The sequence below is a fragment of the Nilaparvata lugens genome, chromosome 12, assembly GCF_014356525.2.
Source record: "Nilaparvata lugens isolate BPH chromosome 12, ASM1435652v1, whole genome shotgun sequence".
NCBI lineage: Eukaryota > Metazoa > Arthropoda > Insecta > Hemiptera > Delphacidae > Nilaparvata > Nilaparvata lugens.
In genome coordinates, this window is record NC_052515.1 from 33,041,281 (window position 1) to 33,059,067 (window position 17,787).

Sequence of the window (17,787 nt, forward strand, 5' to 3'; positions counted from 1 at the left end):
AGAACCATGGTTTCACATACTTAACCAACGCATCATCAGCTGAACTGATGTTTTCTTATTATGGAGAGATTTCACAACATCACCATCACTTCTACTAATTTTAGAAAATAGTTTAGTTCAAGAAGGAGGTCAATAAGCTAGATTAAGTGGGTAGTCTCTTGTTGTTATTCATCATTGATGTAGAATAAACTTTGTGAATAAAATGAATTTTCATAATGAAGAGTACATTCTTAATTTTGATAAGCTCAGCTATATGGGCTCCTACTTCTTTCTCTTAGTTAATAGGTACTGTACTCTGACTAATACCTTTGCTATGATCATACATACCTTTAGTTGAAAGTTTGATAATATCTGTACTTCGTCTTCCCCACTTTCAAAATGAAAATCATAATTCTGATATTCACTCCATTATTGATTCTAATTCCCAATTATTGACTTTGAATTTATTCAGGTTGTGTTTAATTAGCAAGATAATGGTTCCTATATAATACTTTTCAAAATGCAGAACCAAAAAAACTTTCAATGACAATTTTCATGATATAGCTCTTCCACAATATAAAAAAACACTCTTTATCATAGTTTTAATTCAGTTTTGTGTTCTAGAATTGAATACAACCGTTTTGGCTGTTGATTTTACTTTTGAATAACCAGAACTCTCAATGACAATGAAGGTAAATTATACTATATCTCTTCTCATTCTTTCTTCCCTCTATTTCTACCATCTCTTCTTCTTCTTCTTCTTCTTCTTCTTCATCTTCTTCCTTGCCTTCATCTCTACCATCACTTCTGTTTCTTCCCCTTTGACCACTTCTTCTTCTTCTTCTTCTCCCACTTCTTCTTCTTCTTCTTCTTCTTCTTCTTCTTCTTCTTCTTCTTCTTCTTCTTCTTCTTCTTCCTCCCTTCCTTCCTTCCTTTCTTCCTTCCTTCCTTCATTCCTTCCTTCCTTCATTCCTTCCTTCCTTTTCTACTATCTCTTCTTTATCTTCTTCCTTACCTTCATCTCTACCATCACGTTTGTTTGTTCTCTTTTGACCACTAGTTATTGTAGCTGAAATTGCGTTTGATAGTGTTCTGTTTGGCCATCATGATTGAGGACAGATGAGTAGATGGCTTATTATTGGTGTGTTGCACAGATTTGACACACATAAGGATGGCGAATAGCAACAGAAGCAGTTGAAGTGAGACAACCAATAGGGTGCTTACTATGCCCAGTTTAGCTCGTGGCTCAGCCATTCTTGCAGATGAGTCAGGCAACCCTGCAAACGTGAAAACATCTAATCAATCAAAACAACCAGACATCGATCATGACTCTTTATTTCCAAGTGATTCAGTAAATATTACACTAGTTAATGAATTATTAAGAAGTAAGGTGAAATTCACACTCTGTATTGTCAGCATTTCTAATATAGAAGTGAATTTTGTCTCTTCAGAGAATTTCTGGTATAAAGCATATTATTTGGAATTTCATTTTGTAATTATACATATACAAAAATGTAATGTATTTTACTTATACAATTAAAAATGAGGAAAATGCATGATACACTTGAGGAGATAAATGATAAAATTGCTGTCTTCATTTTGATCTAGGGGGACAAAGTAGTAATATGGATTAGGGAAAGAATGATTGCATTCAACGTATATTCTTGAATACAGAATGACACAGAATAATGGGAACTTTCAAAAACGCCATAAAACATTGGTGGAAAGGGGAAAAATGATTTTATTCAAATTAATGTGAAGTTCAAGACTTGCCATTTGAGAATTATTAATAACATCTATCACTTTTTGACAATTACTTCTTCAAGATGGCTTCCTCCTGCACGAATACACTTTTGAAATCTGTGTTGACACTCCTGAACGATTGCTGCAACATTCAACTGGGATATTGTTAATTTCATTTTGAATTGTCTGTTATGATTCAACCACAGTTATTGGTCAAGTTGTGAATACGTTTGATTTGAGATAGCTCCACAAACAGAAAATCGCAGGTGGACAGATCATGGGACCAGGAAACGCAGATGTTGCAGCGATCAATGAGGAATCGTCAACACAGATTTCAAGAGTGCATTCGTTCAGGAGGAAGTCATCTTAAAGGAGTAATTGTCAAAAAGTGATAGATGTTATTAATGATTCAAAATTGCTCATTACTTATATTTTAGTGAACAGTACCTACTCTAGTAAATAAATAATACACTAATAATAATTATTATATAGTGGATTTCATCAACACCCATCCATGTGCTATTGGGAAGGATATTATTTTATAATATTTTTTGTGTAGTTGAGAAGTTGATATTGTGGTAATTATTCATATTGAATGAAAAAGACTAAGAAATTGTCAAAAAACCACTGATTTATTGATAATTAGAAAGACGGTTTCGGTTATTACACCATTGTCAATCTCTGATAAACTGAGGAGGAGTTTATCAGAGATTGACAATGGTGTAATAACCGAAACCGGTCTTTCTAATTATCAATAAATCAGTGGTTTTTTGACAATTTCTTAGTCTTTTTCATTCAATATTTTATAATATATTTTTTAGAGAGTCGACAACTAATTGTTGAAACACCGATTTATGAAACTATGAAGCATTTTAATATAATCGTTATTCAAATTGCATTCGATCTTCATTCTGTTCAATTGATTTCCATAACTTACTTTGTAAAATTCTTTGAATAATTAGCAATACTACCATTTAATGTGAATTAGTGTATGAGCCAGTATGATATAAATTGTAACATATAAATGAATAAAAAATTATCTTTTTTCTTGGGGGTACTCTTGAATAGAAATAAAAATACAAATCTAAGTAACCTTTTTAAAATTATTTAGTCAAATTATCTAGTGACTAAATAATTTTAAAAAAGGTACTCAGATTTCTATTTTTATTTATGAATAAAGAACTCTAATCTAATCTAATCTCCCATCATCGTCCATCTCATTACCCACGCACAAGCACAAGCCTGGAGCTCATGTGGAGCTCAAAACATTCTGTCAGCAGCAGCACTCCTAATGAATGATACCAATGCTTCTTATTGACCGAGCGAAGTGAGGTCTAAGATTCAAGTCGACGGTTTTGCATTTCTCTTTATGTTTTTATGTTCCGCATTTACAGCGAAACGCAGCAATAAATTTTCATGAAATTTGACAGGTATGTTCCTTTTTGAATTTCGCGTCGAAGTATACATACGGTATTTTGAAATATTTTGCATTTTAAAGACAAAAGGAAAAAAGAGCCTCCTTCATACGCCAATATTACCGTAAAAATCAGACTTTAGAATTATTCATCATAAATCAGCTGTCTAGTGGACTATAATACTACCCGTTCAAAAACATCGAACATCTTGAAAATGTATCTTTCCATCAACGTTGTAGACAGTTGCAGCCAGACCTGATAACAGCGCTCACACTCACATTCCGGGACGACACGTCACGGTACGATAGGACAGAAAGCTCTATGTTTATTTAGGATTTTTTCTAGACATTTTAAATTGATAAATTATTTATTAATTTTTGGGAAAACATAACAACAGGTCAATGTAACTTACTGAGCGCCAGGTCTACTGTTCACAGAACTACTAGTTTAAACAATGCTGAAAGTTGAAAGTGAATCCTTCTTATTTCTCATTTATTTATTGTACAAAGTAATAAAATCATAATATGATAAATTATGACCATGGAGGAAAAACTAGGCTGAGCCTGTACTATTTATCTCCAAAAATGTTGATGTTGTCCAAAGTATTATCAGGCTATGAAATTAAACACTTGATTTGCCACTTGATTTTCCAAATTCATCTTTGAACTAATGAACATCATCACTTCATCTTATCATCCCTTGCTACTTACATTAAATATAATTTATAGGTGCACATATAAATATTCAAATCTATGTTGCTTTCCATGACGAAACACTATAAATAATAAGTTTGTTGTAGTTCAGACAATGTGTTACTTGTAAATATTTGAAGAAACACTTACTTTTGTTGGAGTATTGAGGAATGCATTTCACTCTTGACGTCTTGAGCCTCTGAGGCTGATGAAGCTCCTCTTCAGGAGTGGAATGCATTCCTCAATACTCCAACAAAAGTAAGTGTTTTTTTTTCAAATATTTACAAGTAACACAGTGCCTGAACTACAACAGGGTTATAAATTTTGTATTCTCCTCCTATTTTTTGTAATTTGCCTAAGTTGAAAAATTTTTATTGCTGGTTATTGACGACTGTGGTAAACATTTCTTAATTGGAAAAACACGACTCATATTGTAAATTCCACTACTGAAAATAGAATCAGTGTGTTGAAATTATGGAGAAGATTCACAATAATTACCTGACTGAACCTAGCCAGCTCGTTGTTCTCGGCCTGAGCGTCTTGGCACATAGTTTTGTTGAGAGGTGCCGGGTCGAGGAAGGATTTCTCCCTGGCATCGGATTGTATACAACAGGACAGAGGCACCAGGAGGTCAGGAGCGGCCAGTTCACGCAACCGCCACCAGGTGGTGCTGTAGTCGCCTGCCCCCTGCACCCCGCAGCATTCAAACTGCAAACAAATTTAAAAAATTGTTAAAGCTTCAAGCAATAAAACATGAAATAAGAATAGAAAGATAACCAAAAACATGTTGAAACGTCGTCATTGTGATTGTTTAAAAAGTTATTGTTTCCTGTCGGGAAGTGATGATTGTTTCCCCTTCAAGAGTGTTTTAAATTCAAATATGAAATAAGAACAGAAACACATGAGAATGTTAGAATTTTAGAACAATAGACTATGAGATAGAATTTAAAGATATGGGAATGAAGAAGATGGCATCAATGTTGAAACATGTTGTGATTAAATAATTCAAAAAGGGGTACTGAGATTTTTATTATTTTTTTTTTTTTTTCTATGAAGAAGATTGTCTAATTTCAGAGCAATACTCTAATTGTAGAGTTTCAAGAATTGAATCACATGAAAGTAGAGAAAATTGAATAAATTCAGAACAATAATACAAAATAAGACTTTGTTGAAGCTCTGACACTGTGTTACTTGTAAATATTTGAAAAAAACACTTACTTTTCTTGGAGTATTGAGGAATGTATTTCACTCTTGAGCCTCTGAGGCTGATGAAGCTCCTCTTCAGGAGTGAAATGCATTCCTCAATACTCCAACAAAAGTAAGTGTTTTTCAAATATTTACAAGTAACACATTGTCTGAACTACAACAAAGCTATTATATAGTGTTTCGTCATGAAAAGCAACTTCAATTACAAAATAAAAATTTTAAAAGTGGAGAAAATTTCAGAATTTTTGTACAATAAACTATAAAACAAGAACGGAAAAACCAACAGATGTAGATTCAAAGTCGAGCTTGCTCTTTTGGGAAATTACTTCCTAATGTTTTATTTCGTAGAATAATTTCATTATTGCATTGCATATTGTATATTTCATTGATTCCTTTTGTAATTAATGAGGAATGAATGGATGCAAAGAAACAAAAAATAATAATGGGCAATGATGTGTGCATTTTACAGAAAATGTATGAGGTCTCCTCATCAGGGCCTCAGGGAACATTAAAATAACGACACAGAAAAGTTATTTTGAATTCCTTCTGACTATAGAATAGAATAATACATGAATTTGATATGAATTTCAATCTCCAATATTATTGATATGATATGATTCCCTTTTAGCAGATATAAAAAAACTAATCTCTATATTTATATGAAAAAGAATGCCTGTTTGTTGGTTTGTTCTCTATAGACTCGAAAACTACTTGACAGAATGGCATGAAACTTTGGGAATATGTTGTGTGAATATTGGGGATGGATTCTGACCAGAAATTTTAATAGGGTGTCTAATAATAATTATTTATTAATCCGTTTTACAGACCTACGTTTTTGAAATTTTAGGCCGAGTGGCTACTTATAATTTAGCATCTAAAGTTACCATCTGTATAATAAACACGTCACCCTGTGATCAATTGTGTACTGGTATTAAAACGGTGGTTTGGAGTTGAAGTTGGTGTACCGTAGTTGATTGGTACCAGCTGTAGATAATCGTTCCTTAGAAGACCTATACAAATAATTATCACTCCGCTATCATTGAGAAACTGGAAAATAATTATTCATCTCATGAAAGAGAGTTGTTCATATTGCAATCATTAATTACTGAAGAATGACAGACTAAAATTGATTTTTTTTAATTTAGCTTAGCTTATATTCATCCTAAAATTGAAGATGGAAAGAATATGGAATTCTGTGTAATTCATCGTACTTCGCATATTTCCTGGACCATCTATTGACATCAACAACTATGAAAACATTAAATTCATCTTTTAAACATTGATTTAACCTACCGGTATCTATTTTTTTAATTCAACACTTTACTGAAAGATATTACTACCAATTGATCGAGAATATGTTACAATGTCGGAATAATAAATGCTGCATGACTAAGCACATAGGAAGTCCCGTATTGAGATGTAAATGAAAATATTGATTGTCAAATAAATTTCATGATTCACCAAATAAAGTCAAGTGTGACATGAGATACATTGACTTTTTGGCGGTACCGTACGAAGTTCGCCGGGTAAGCTAGTCAATTATAAAGGAAGAATAATTAATGATTTGTTCTAGTTGTAATGTAACACATGAGGTAGCCTAGGCTATTGCTTATTTTCGAATCTCTTCCGTGTCATAAACTGTCAAGCTCGCTTGATTTTGTAGTTTTATCTCGTCGGAAATATAAAAAGGCATTAAACTAAAAATTTAAAACTGTAATAAAAATACAAAGACTTTGTCAATTGTATAGGTATTTATTTAAAACTTGTAATCAAAAACACTTTTGAAATAGTGGAAACACTTCTCAGCAATGGCGATGTTAAAATGTAGATTTATTTTAATTTACTTCAAATGTATAAAATGTATGATAAATATAGAATTTACAAAATCGGTGTGTTTTTATCTCATTATGGGACAGTTCTTCAATGTCAATGGCGACTCTTTGGAATTTTCAATCATTTTACAAGAAGATGGATGAAAAAGTGAATAATTGTACCTTAGTTTGTACAAGGTCCACAGCAGCAGTAAACTGCTCCCTGCCGGGCACTCCGTAGTTTCTCTGCCAGTTGTCCAGGATCTCCTCGTCAACAATGTGGGCTCCCAGCATTTGCGGGCAGACCGCCATCAGAATGCAGCCCACTATTTCCAGCACTAGCATCACCACTAGCAGAAACATGAACTGCCAACAAATATTCACATTCTCGTTGAGCATTTTTTAATAAATATTCAATTGTTTGTTAAAGAGAGTGTTCAATGTTTGCTAAAACTAGATTGAATTCCTGTTAAAAGTGTGTTGAAGTCAGACTGCCGTCAGAATGCAGCTCACTATTTCCAGTACTAGCAGCAACATGAACTGCCAATAAATATTCACATTTCCGTAAAGATTTTGTTATAATGTTTGCTAAAAATGTGTTGAATGTTTTGTTGAAAAGTGTTTCAATGTTTCTCTTTAATATGTTGAAGTAATTGATAAAAATGTGTTACAATGTTTGCTAGAAATGTGTTGAGATTCTTGCTAAAAATTTGTGGAATTCTTATTGAAGATATGTTTAAATTCCAATAAAAAATTTGTGTTGAAATGTTCACCTAAAATATGTTGAAACTATCTATGTTGTAATTTCATTAAAAATGAAAAATCCATAATGTTCTTAGAAATAATGAAGTAGACTGGAATTGTTTGAAATAAAATAATGAAAATATAAGATCCAATTATTCTTATTTGATAATTGATGATAGGCCTGCATTATTTCATCACTAGCATTACTATACTTGCCGCAGCATAAACTACTGTTAAAATTTAATAGAATGTTGGTTACAAATATGTTAAAAAAAATCATATTCCTCAGGAATGATACAGAATTGAATAATAGCAAATATTTCGTATTGTGCTATTTATTTTATGATAATAAACAAAACATGGAACTGCAACAAGCAGTTTTGATTTGTAACATGTATAAAATGTTCTCCATTGTGTGGAGAACACTAGCCTACACACAATACTAGCCTATTCCACCTTATTACCCTTAACTCACTTTTCTCTCACAAGTCATAACAATTCCATGTCATATAACAGAATGAATCTCAACATCTCAACTCCATAGACCTTCTAAAGCTTACAGCAGCTGCGAATAAAATTTCCTTAACACACGTTTTTCTATGTATACTAGGCTACTTAAATATTTACATAATTTTTTAAATATATTTTGGAGTCTTGAACTTCACCATCCATTACGAACTGCTATATATATTACATCATCAAGTTTTGACACTAAAATAACGACTTGCGCCGTTAGTGAGTAAATATTTTATAATTATCATTATTAAACAAAAATGCAAATATCGCATTGTTTTATTCACTAATTTCCCTTGAAGATGATAATTGATAATAAATAAAATATTAAACTACAACATATTTTTATAAAATTAATATATTTATTACTCCAAACAATTGCACTAACAGGCAGCAATAGAATCAGCACTGTCACTGAGAAAATTTTTAAGTCATTCTATCAAAATGTAAAAAACTAGACAATTTGGAGGTTTTATGAAAACTTCAGAATTTGTATCAGGTTATGTGCCTGTGTCCAAATTCTGAAGTTTTCATAAAACCTCCAAATTGTCTAGTTTTTTTTACATTTTGATAGAATGACTTTAAAATTTTCTCAGTGACAGTGATTCTATTGCTGATGCAAGTTAGTGCAATTGTTTAAAGTAATGAACTATAATTCAGAAGAAATGGAAACCATTAATATTTTTCACAAATAATATAGTCTGCAAGACGTCATTTTAGTGTCAAACCTTGATATGATATATCATAATATATCGTAATATATTTTGCTTTGTTATGTTATGTTTGTTTGTGAAATGAATATCAACTAATTACAGTATTGACGTAATAGCCAACTTACAAGTCCAATAAAACAGCTGTTCTTGCAATGGGTGGCCCAGCACCCCAGCACTGACAGTGAAGATATGAAGAGACCAATGGCAATCAGTGACAGAGCAATGTAGTAGTAGAGAGGCTGAGGTAGACTTGTCGAAGATATCACTGCCCTCGATATCAGCATACGTTCTATGTCGAACAGAATATCCATGGCACAGCCCATGAGACCTAATCCCATTACCTGCAACAGTATTAAGAAATTAAAAAAAAATTATCTTGCTATTAATTAGACTACGATCATGACTCTATTTACTAATTTGATATGTATAGGAGGAGATGTGATGCTTCTCCATAATAAGGAGAAATTCGTTTATTACTGTAGTGATAAAGAAGGTACACAATATCACACAATATTGTGAGAAAATCTCCCCACTGCTCTACTCAAGAACAGACAGACTTTTTTAAATTCTGTGTGCCATTCGTTTCTATATTTCTATTTATCTAAAGATCTAAACCTTTTGGAAGAGTTTTTACTAACACCTATTTTAAATACCCTAATTTTTCTCAGAAAATTTTCATCTTGAAGTTGCTTATGATCGTAATAAAGTTGTTATAATAACCATAACGTTTTATAACAAAGCTACACAGTTTAAACGTAGCTAAAGGGAAAACTTGTTATACAAGTATATAACAAGAAATTCTGTATAGATAGAATTCTTTTTCTGGTATATAACAAGAAATTCTGTTTTAAAACACGAAGTTACATGTAACAAGTTGAATGAATTTATAACATTTTTGTTAAAGTTGTTATATACCGTAGGTAACCAATGTTTTATAACAAAGTTACACAGTGTAAACGCAGCTTAAAGTCCAATGGCAAGAAATTTAGACCTATCAGATCTGTCTAATAATACTTAAACTTTCCAATAAAACACAGTTCCTATGAAGAGTGTATAGGCTACCGTTTTTCAGTATGATTATTTATTGAATCTCTTTGTTGTTACAATACATTGTTCCATTCTAATGCTTTAATTAGAATGCTTCGAAGTATCTTACTGGGGTGTAAACAATATGGTAACGATCAACTGTCACAATGTACTATTGAAGTAGCCGAGCTTGAAGAATGAACGGTTACGAAAATGTGAAGTCCCATTCCATTTAAAATATTCTATTAGCCTTGTGTATTCCATTAAAAACCTATGAGTGAATATATACATTATTTGTTATTTCTCAAAAAATCACAAATTGGTAGAAGTATCATCAGCCTCTTGAAGTTCATGTCAGCCTTTGTAAACTACAACGAAAAATACTGGATGATGATTTAATCATTACTATCATTACTATTGTCTTCGTGAAAATAATTTGGAATCACACAATTTAAATTAATATGCAATGGAAGTTTTTATTTTATTATTCAAAGCTTGATTCCATATGCATAATAATGATTGAGATTGTTTAATCAAAATTATTTTCAGTTGAAATTTAAGAGAGGAAAAATTTCTTATGTCCAAACAATTCTTTCTCGTTAACTCCATGTACCATTCAGTACCATGTGTAATGCAGTAGGTATGTTATTTATTCGGTACTTTCATATGCGTTATTGCATGATAGGGCTTGCATATGACTAATGTTATACTTATTGTAATATTGTAATAGATATATAAGGAAGATATGAAATATATGATATGAATATAAGATAGTATAATACATGGATAGAATTTGATAAATAATCACCATAAACAAAAAATTAGCTGCCAATAAAGCGCATTTGACAAGCAACAGTTGTGAGCATCCCATTTTCGAAAAATAGCTTCTCATTTATTATTTAAACAAAAACACACATCCAAACTCCAACTCCTCTACTATTGCCACATTTGAAAACTCAAATTCACTTCTAAAATTCAATTTGTATATCAATTTACTCAAATATTATTATTTGTATTATTCATCTCATTTATTATTTAAACAAAAACACATCCAAACTTCAATTCCTCTACTATTGCCACATTTGAAAACTCAAATTCACTTCTAGACTTCAATTTGTAGCTTCATTATATCAATTTATCACTTCTAAACTTCAATTTGTAGCCTATATCAATTTACTCAAACTTTAATTCATAAAAATGTTAATCCACTTCAATATAAATCAATGTTATTAATGTATCACTACAATATTAATCACATATCTACAAATTATTATTGTATATAACTTTTAAATTTTCACACTTCATTATCAGTTGTTATTGAACTTTCACACTTTGTCCTGTTGACTTTTCAAAGTTTTCCAAGTCACTTCAAAAGAATTTCAGTTTCTACTGACAAATTCTTCACTGTCCAATATCACTACACCAATATGAACACAGACTACAGCTTTGAATCTGTGCTAAAGTTTATTTATGAAGTTTTTCAATTCACTTCAATACAATTTCAGTTTTCCCTCACAAATTCTTCACTGTCCAAAATCTCTTCACTAATATGAGCACAGGTTATGAAGTTTTTCAATTCACTTCAATACAATTTCAGTTTTCACTCACAAATTCTCACCATCTAATATTTCTTCACCAATATGAGCACAGGTTTGAATCTGTGTGCTATATTGTTATTAGATTTCCACACATTGTTCAGCTGAAAGTTTTTAATGTGAACTAACTAACACACAAAACGAGACTGACATTAGAATGCAGGCCATGAGTTACACTAGACTCAGTACAATGGAGAGAATAGTTAATAACAATAATGGAGAGGAGACATGGATGAGCGAATTCAGTGCGTTTTGTGTTAAATCTAAACACCATTCGAAAAAAACGAAGGTAGCCCCAGCGAGTCTCACTTCAAACTGTCATTATCAGTAGAATGCATCACCATTGATGTTATCCACAAGGAATTCTGACAGAATCACACCCTAGGTACTTGTACTCGTATCCGGTTCTGATAGGGTGAGATTCGCTTTAAATTGTCAGCATCTGTGTATAAATAATGTCAATGCTTCCCGTTGTTAACTTTCTGACAGTGTGAGTGTTACTTGAGGGCTTTTGAACCTGTGTGTGTAATGATATGCGAATGGCGACTACTTTTCTATGGTGGAGAATCACTATGAACTGTCACCATCCCTTATGAATAGCATTATAATGCTATCCATTCAATTAATACTGTCTGTTTGAAGTGAGTTTCGATGACTACATAGATGGGTGCAACATATTGACCTTTTTTGAGCAGGTAGTTCCAATACCTTGTTGTTTAAAACCATATTTATCTAAAATCACTTCACTTCTATGGGCTACTTTTGTACAAATTAATAAAAACAATAGAAAAACATTGTAGTACCCTTTATTACTAGTAGTTCTGTGAACAGTAGACCTCACGCAGTATTCTCATCCACAAGTACCTGATTGAAACTATAGATCTTATGGAAATACAGCAATAGACTGGCTTCTCCACACATCTGTGTAATCACTTGTCAGCTGATTTATGATGAAAAATTCTATAGTCTGATTTTTATTCTAATATTGGCGTATGAAGGAGGCTCCTTTTTCCTCTTATATTATCCTTCAAATGCAAAATTTCCAAAATCCTTGTAAATACGTCGACGCGCAATTAAAAAAGGAACATACTTGTCAAATTTCATGAAAATCTATTACCGCGTTTCGCCGTAAATGCGCAACATATAAACATTTAAACATTAAGAGAAATACCAAACCATCGACTTGAATCTTAGACCTCACTTCGCTCGGTCAATTAAAAACTTTAAAATATTTTAAATATTCGTATAATAGTCGTTGAAATATTTTAAAGTTTTTAATTGACCGAGCGAAGTGAGATCTAAGATTCAAGTCGACGATTTTTCATTTCTCTTAATGTTTGAATGTTTAAATGTTCATATGTTGTGCATTTACGGCGAAACGTGGTAATAGATTTTCATGAAATTTGACAGGTATGTTCCTTTTTAAATTGCGCGTCGACGTATATACAAGGTTTTTGGAAATTTTGCAATTCAAGGATAATATAAAAGGAAAAAGGAGCCTCCTTCATACGCCAATATTAGAGTAAAAATCAGACTATAGAATTATTCATCATAAATCAGCTGACAAGTGATTACACAGATGTGTGGAGAAGCCAGTCTATTGCTGTATTTCCATAAGGTCTATAGTTTCAATCAGGTACTTGTGGATGAGAATATTGCGTGAGGTCTACTGTTCACAGAACTACTACTAGTAATAAAGGGTAAGCTACTACAAGGTTTTTATATTGTTTTTATTAATTCATATCCATCTACTATAATGAGGTCCACATTATAATGGCAGAGTTTGATTAGCAATGGTATTCAATTCAATTCTTTATTGCCAGAATTTAACAACGCAACAATAAATCAAAGATTAATAAATCAACACTTATCACAAGAAAATAAAATAAACTACCCAGAACTGAAAAACTAAAAATTGTTAAAGGCACCACCAGCGAAAGAAAAGTCTTTCACCTTGTATTACATATATTACAATACTTGAAAGTATTGCTATCCTTGTCTATCATTCAACAAAGCGGATAGCGCTATCTCTTTCTCGCTTTTCTTTTTTGCCAGATCGTCTTTCAACAATGTAAAATTAATAATTAATTGACAAAATATTTTATGAAAATGCATTATGAAATTATTATTGAAAAATATAATTTCTTGCTTAATAAAATATAATTGATTAGGCTATTTTAAACTAGAATGAACAGTTAATATTAAATCAATATAAACCTGTATCAGCTACCGTCTATATAAGACAGAGGATCGGCAACGTTTTTCTCCTATCTTTCTCCACTGCCATTATATAGTGGACCTCACTTATAGATTTCTGTACGGCACCAACTTTATGTAGCCTAGGAGGGTTCCAAACCTCCCAATGTGTTTAATTTTTTTGAGTGCCCTGAAGATAATTACAGTATCTAGTCTATTAAACATTGGTCATATATGTCATGTTCATGATCAAATTCAGCTGAACATTATATTAGATGTGACTGTATGATGGATCACATCGTTAATAGTCGTGAGCTCGGTTGCACAAACGTCTATTAAATTCCAACTGTGATAAAGAGCTTTATTGAAGATGTTTCTGCTTCTTTGATTGGTTCTCATGTGGCATTCAACCGTCATTTTAATCATCATAAAAATTTAACAGATTTTTGTGCAGATTTTTATAGTGATACTTTATATAGTCATCAAATAAGTAGTATTTGATAACACGGCTCTAATATTATATCTATCAAATATTTATATTACCTGATGATGCATGGGCCCATATATGATCATTACATAATATAAACTATACAGTTCTTGACGGTATTTCAATATTATTTAGTACCGTAATAATAAGTTATTTGGAAAACTTTTCAAAAAAGTGTATTCTTACTGCTTCAAAATACGTTAACTTCTTTATTTATAATTGCAAATTATTTTAGGCTGGTGGGTTTTAAAGAGTATTTAATTCTGAAGAAAAAATCTACAATACTCTAAATTCAATATAAATTGAGAAATTCAGGAAAATATAAAGTTTCTTGCTGTGCATACATTTCAATATTTATTTTTAATAATATTTTGTTTATTCCAGTGAGTATTAAAATGTTTGAACCTTAAGCAGAATTCGACGAAGAATTCAATAAAACAAGTTTAAAGGATTTAAGTTTGATAGTTTTTAAAATATTCGAAAAATTGTGGAAAACTTAGGATTTTATAGAACTGAATTTGAATCCAGATTCAACAAGTGTGAGTGTGTGTGTTCTGTGTGAGTGTTTGCGTCTGTCGTCCGTCAAGCGTCAACCGGCCTTCAAAATTTTTGTCTACTAATATGAGAAAGATTCCATTTGTTTGAATATTTTTCGACAAAAAATACTGTTTGGATTACCAAAATTTAGGTGAGCTCATTTTTAAATTACATCTAATCTACAAATTTGACCATTAAATTGAGAACTAGGCTCAAATTTATTCATTTCATGTCCATTACAAAAAGTGAGGTTATCCTCGATCACGAATACGGCACCGTAGCATACTGTGGATTTATTCGACTTTAAACGATGTCAATATAATAATTATACAATAATATCATTAAAATATTAAATTATACCTTTTATAAACGTAGAGAATCTGGTTTATTCAAATTAAGAGGCTTTAGTCAGGTTGAGTGGTTTGAATTCTCGTGCCAATTTAACAACATGATGGTAGTCAGAAGCGGTTAAGTTTTGAATTCTAAATTATTTCAAGTGGCAATAATATTTGCTGTTATGTGTAAAATATTAGCTGTTTGCAAGATGTGTTGATTAATTACATTTTAGAGCTTAAAAGGATGATATAAAGTTACACATCGATATGACTTTTGGGATCAGGATACGCTACCCGTAAATTGATAATTCCATTTTTGTGCTTAGGGTAGTCCTCACAGTCAGTCATTGGTATTATTATGAATATTTATGATAACTGGTCTTAGATATTTGATCTTTTATTGGCATCAAATTATATATTTTTATTTTAACACATACCGTAGGTTATGTGATAGGGAATTAAGTCTTTGATAAATAAAAGAGGAGAGATAAACTGAAGACAAGGTTAAAAATATGATCAGCAAACTCTCGGGAACAACCTGGGGTTGTGATATGAAGGCCCTTTGAGCATCAAGTCTGCACTTCTAAACAGCACAGGGGAGTACTGCTCTTCTATCTGGGCTCGTAGCAGACTCATTGAGAAAATTGATACAGTTTTCAATGAACTATGCGGAAGGTTAGTGGGACATTGAGACCAACAGAGACTGAGTGGTTGCCTGTGCTTAGTAACATCATGCCTCCAGATCTCAGAAGGCTTGAGAAGATGAACAGGTCAATTTCCTAGTTGCAACAAATTTATGGGGGTCTCCCAGTCTCTAAAGATTTGGCTAACCCTCTACCAAGGTGGATAGCATAACCTATAATTTTTATTCATTCATAACTCTACCTTCATTGTATTATCATTCATCCCATCATCACCTAGACTTAAAATACTTCTAGGAAGTCGCCTTTGTAAAATAATAGAATAATAATAGAAAGGTGCCTCAAGTCAAGATGATACTTGATTTGCAGGAAGAAATAAGAAGTGCAAAGGGGTTATGGTGACTGAGATGGTTGCAGGGAGAGGCTAGGAACATAGATAGTAACCAACTTCTAGTTTGGTTCACAACAAAGCATTCTTGGCTAAGAGTGTTCCTGAGAATCGATCATAAATACGGGCCTGAATTTGAAGTTTGATAATATATAAAGTTGCAAATTAAGCCCGGGCCACACTGCATCATGCAGCTTTCCGATATCCGATCCCACTCCGATCAGTGATGACAACGGCTTAGAATGGAGCATACCACACATGTCCGTCATTATGTGATCTCTCCCACCATGCATCATCCCAAAGAAATATCGGACATGAGTAGGATCGGAACACTGCATGATAAGTGTAGCCCAGGTTTTAATCGTATATGTGAAAGTAACCTGTGGAGTTGGCATTTTCGGAAATAAATAACAACTTGAAATTTAAAAATCAAATCACTTTATATTTACTAGAAAATATAAAAACAATGAAATCATGGTGCAATAAATAACATGGAAGTACTTCAATTCCAACTAAAATAATTATTTTTTAATATTTAACAATACAAAAAAGACAATAAAATACAAATATGTCAGGTTTTGAAAATAAATTCATTCATAACTTATAATGTTTGTGAGCTGAACTGGTGGAGACATGTAATATTTTAATAATGATACAAATCTTATTAAGATAATTAATAATAAATTACAATAGTTGGCCTCCACAACACCCCTTATAGCCAATCCGTTCCACCACACTTTTATGGAAAAACTACAACTATTTTTATTTAATAATAATAGCATTACATATTCGTCTTTAAATAACAAGATTTTGGTAGCCTTACTTAGAAAATCTTTTACAAAATATTGCTCAGAAACTAAGATACTAAAGATAAGTTAAGCGCTCATGTAGAATTACATTTTTTTTTAATAAAATAATTGATAGAAATTATATTAAAAACAAATATCTACTATTACTTGAATCTTAAAAAAACTCACAAATAATATTTCAAAATTTTTACATTAAAATACAAACGTGTTATTTCAATAACTTTTGAGCAATATTCTGTTAAAAAAATTTACTTTATTATTAAAGTAAAGATGTTATTACATCAGTTTCATTTCTTTCTTAAATGTATAAATTTATATAATAATTATAAATTGGAATTAGAAGGACATAATATGTTAAAACAAATATTATATGATAATTTATTATAATAGTTGGCCTCCACAACACCCCTTATAGCCAATCCGTTCCACCACAATTCTATGAGCAATGTTGAACCATTTTTATGTAGGTACCATAATTATAATAATAACTAGCCGTCTTGATTTTGGTAGGCTTACTTGGAAATTATTTTTTCAGAATGTTGCTCAAAAACTAACATTATATAGACACGTTGAGCGCTCATTTGGAATTACAGTTTTTGATTAAAATGATTGAAATTCTATTGAAAACAAAAATGGTGTGATTGATTTACAATTTAACAAAAATAAAATATATTGGTCTCTTTGAAAAAGAAAACTCACAAATATTTGAACATTCTTACAATAAGAAAAACAATAGAATACAAATATGTTTCCAGTAGAAATTATAATAACAATCATTTTTTTCATATTATAATAATTATATACTGAGATTTTAACATATATTTACAATAAGTAAAACAATAGAATACAAATATGTTTCCAGTAGAAATTATAATAACAATCATTTTTTTCATATTATAATAATTATATACTGAGATTTTAACATATATTTACAATAAGTAAAACAATAGAATACAA

The 17,787-nt window shown here is 31.4% G+C and overlaps 1 protein-coding gene across 7 annotated transcripts in view; it reads right to left on the reverse strand.

Annotated features, from left to right (window-relative positions):
• Positions 1–342: 342 nt before the first annotated feature.
• Positions 343–17,787, reverse strand: part of LOC111049571 (leukocyte surface antigen CD53) — a 35,000-nt gene continuing 17,555 nt past the window's right edge. For 5 of the 7 annotated variants that reach the window (XM_039439374.1, XM_039439379.1, XM_039439377.1 and 2 more), the window contains 4 exons: positions 8,942–9,157; positions 7,030–7,212; positions 4,328–4,537; positions 343–1,256 (listed from right to left, as the gene is read on the reverse strand). In XM_039439374.1, the coding sequence (XP_039295308.1) occupies positions 1,203–1,256; positions 4,328–4,537; positions 7,030–7,212; positions 8,942–9,157 (663 nt within the window). In that variant the 3' untranslated portion in view covers positions 343–1,202. Of the gene's footprint in view, positions 1,257–4,327; positions 4,538–7,029; positions 7,213–8,941; positions 9,158–10,650; positions 11,614–15,017; positions 15,092–17,787 lie in introns of those variants that run through there. The other 2 variants (XM_039439380.1, XM_039439373.1) reach the window with 2 other exon arrangements.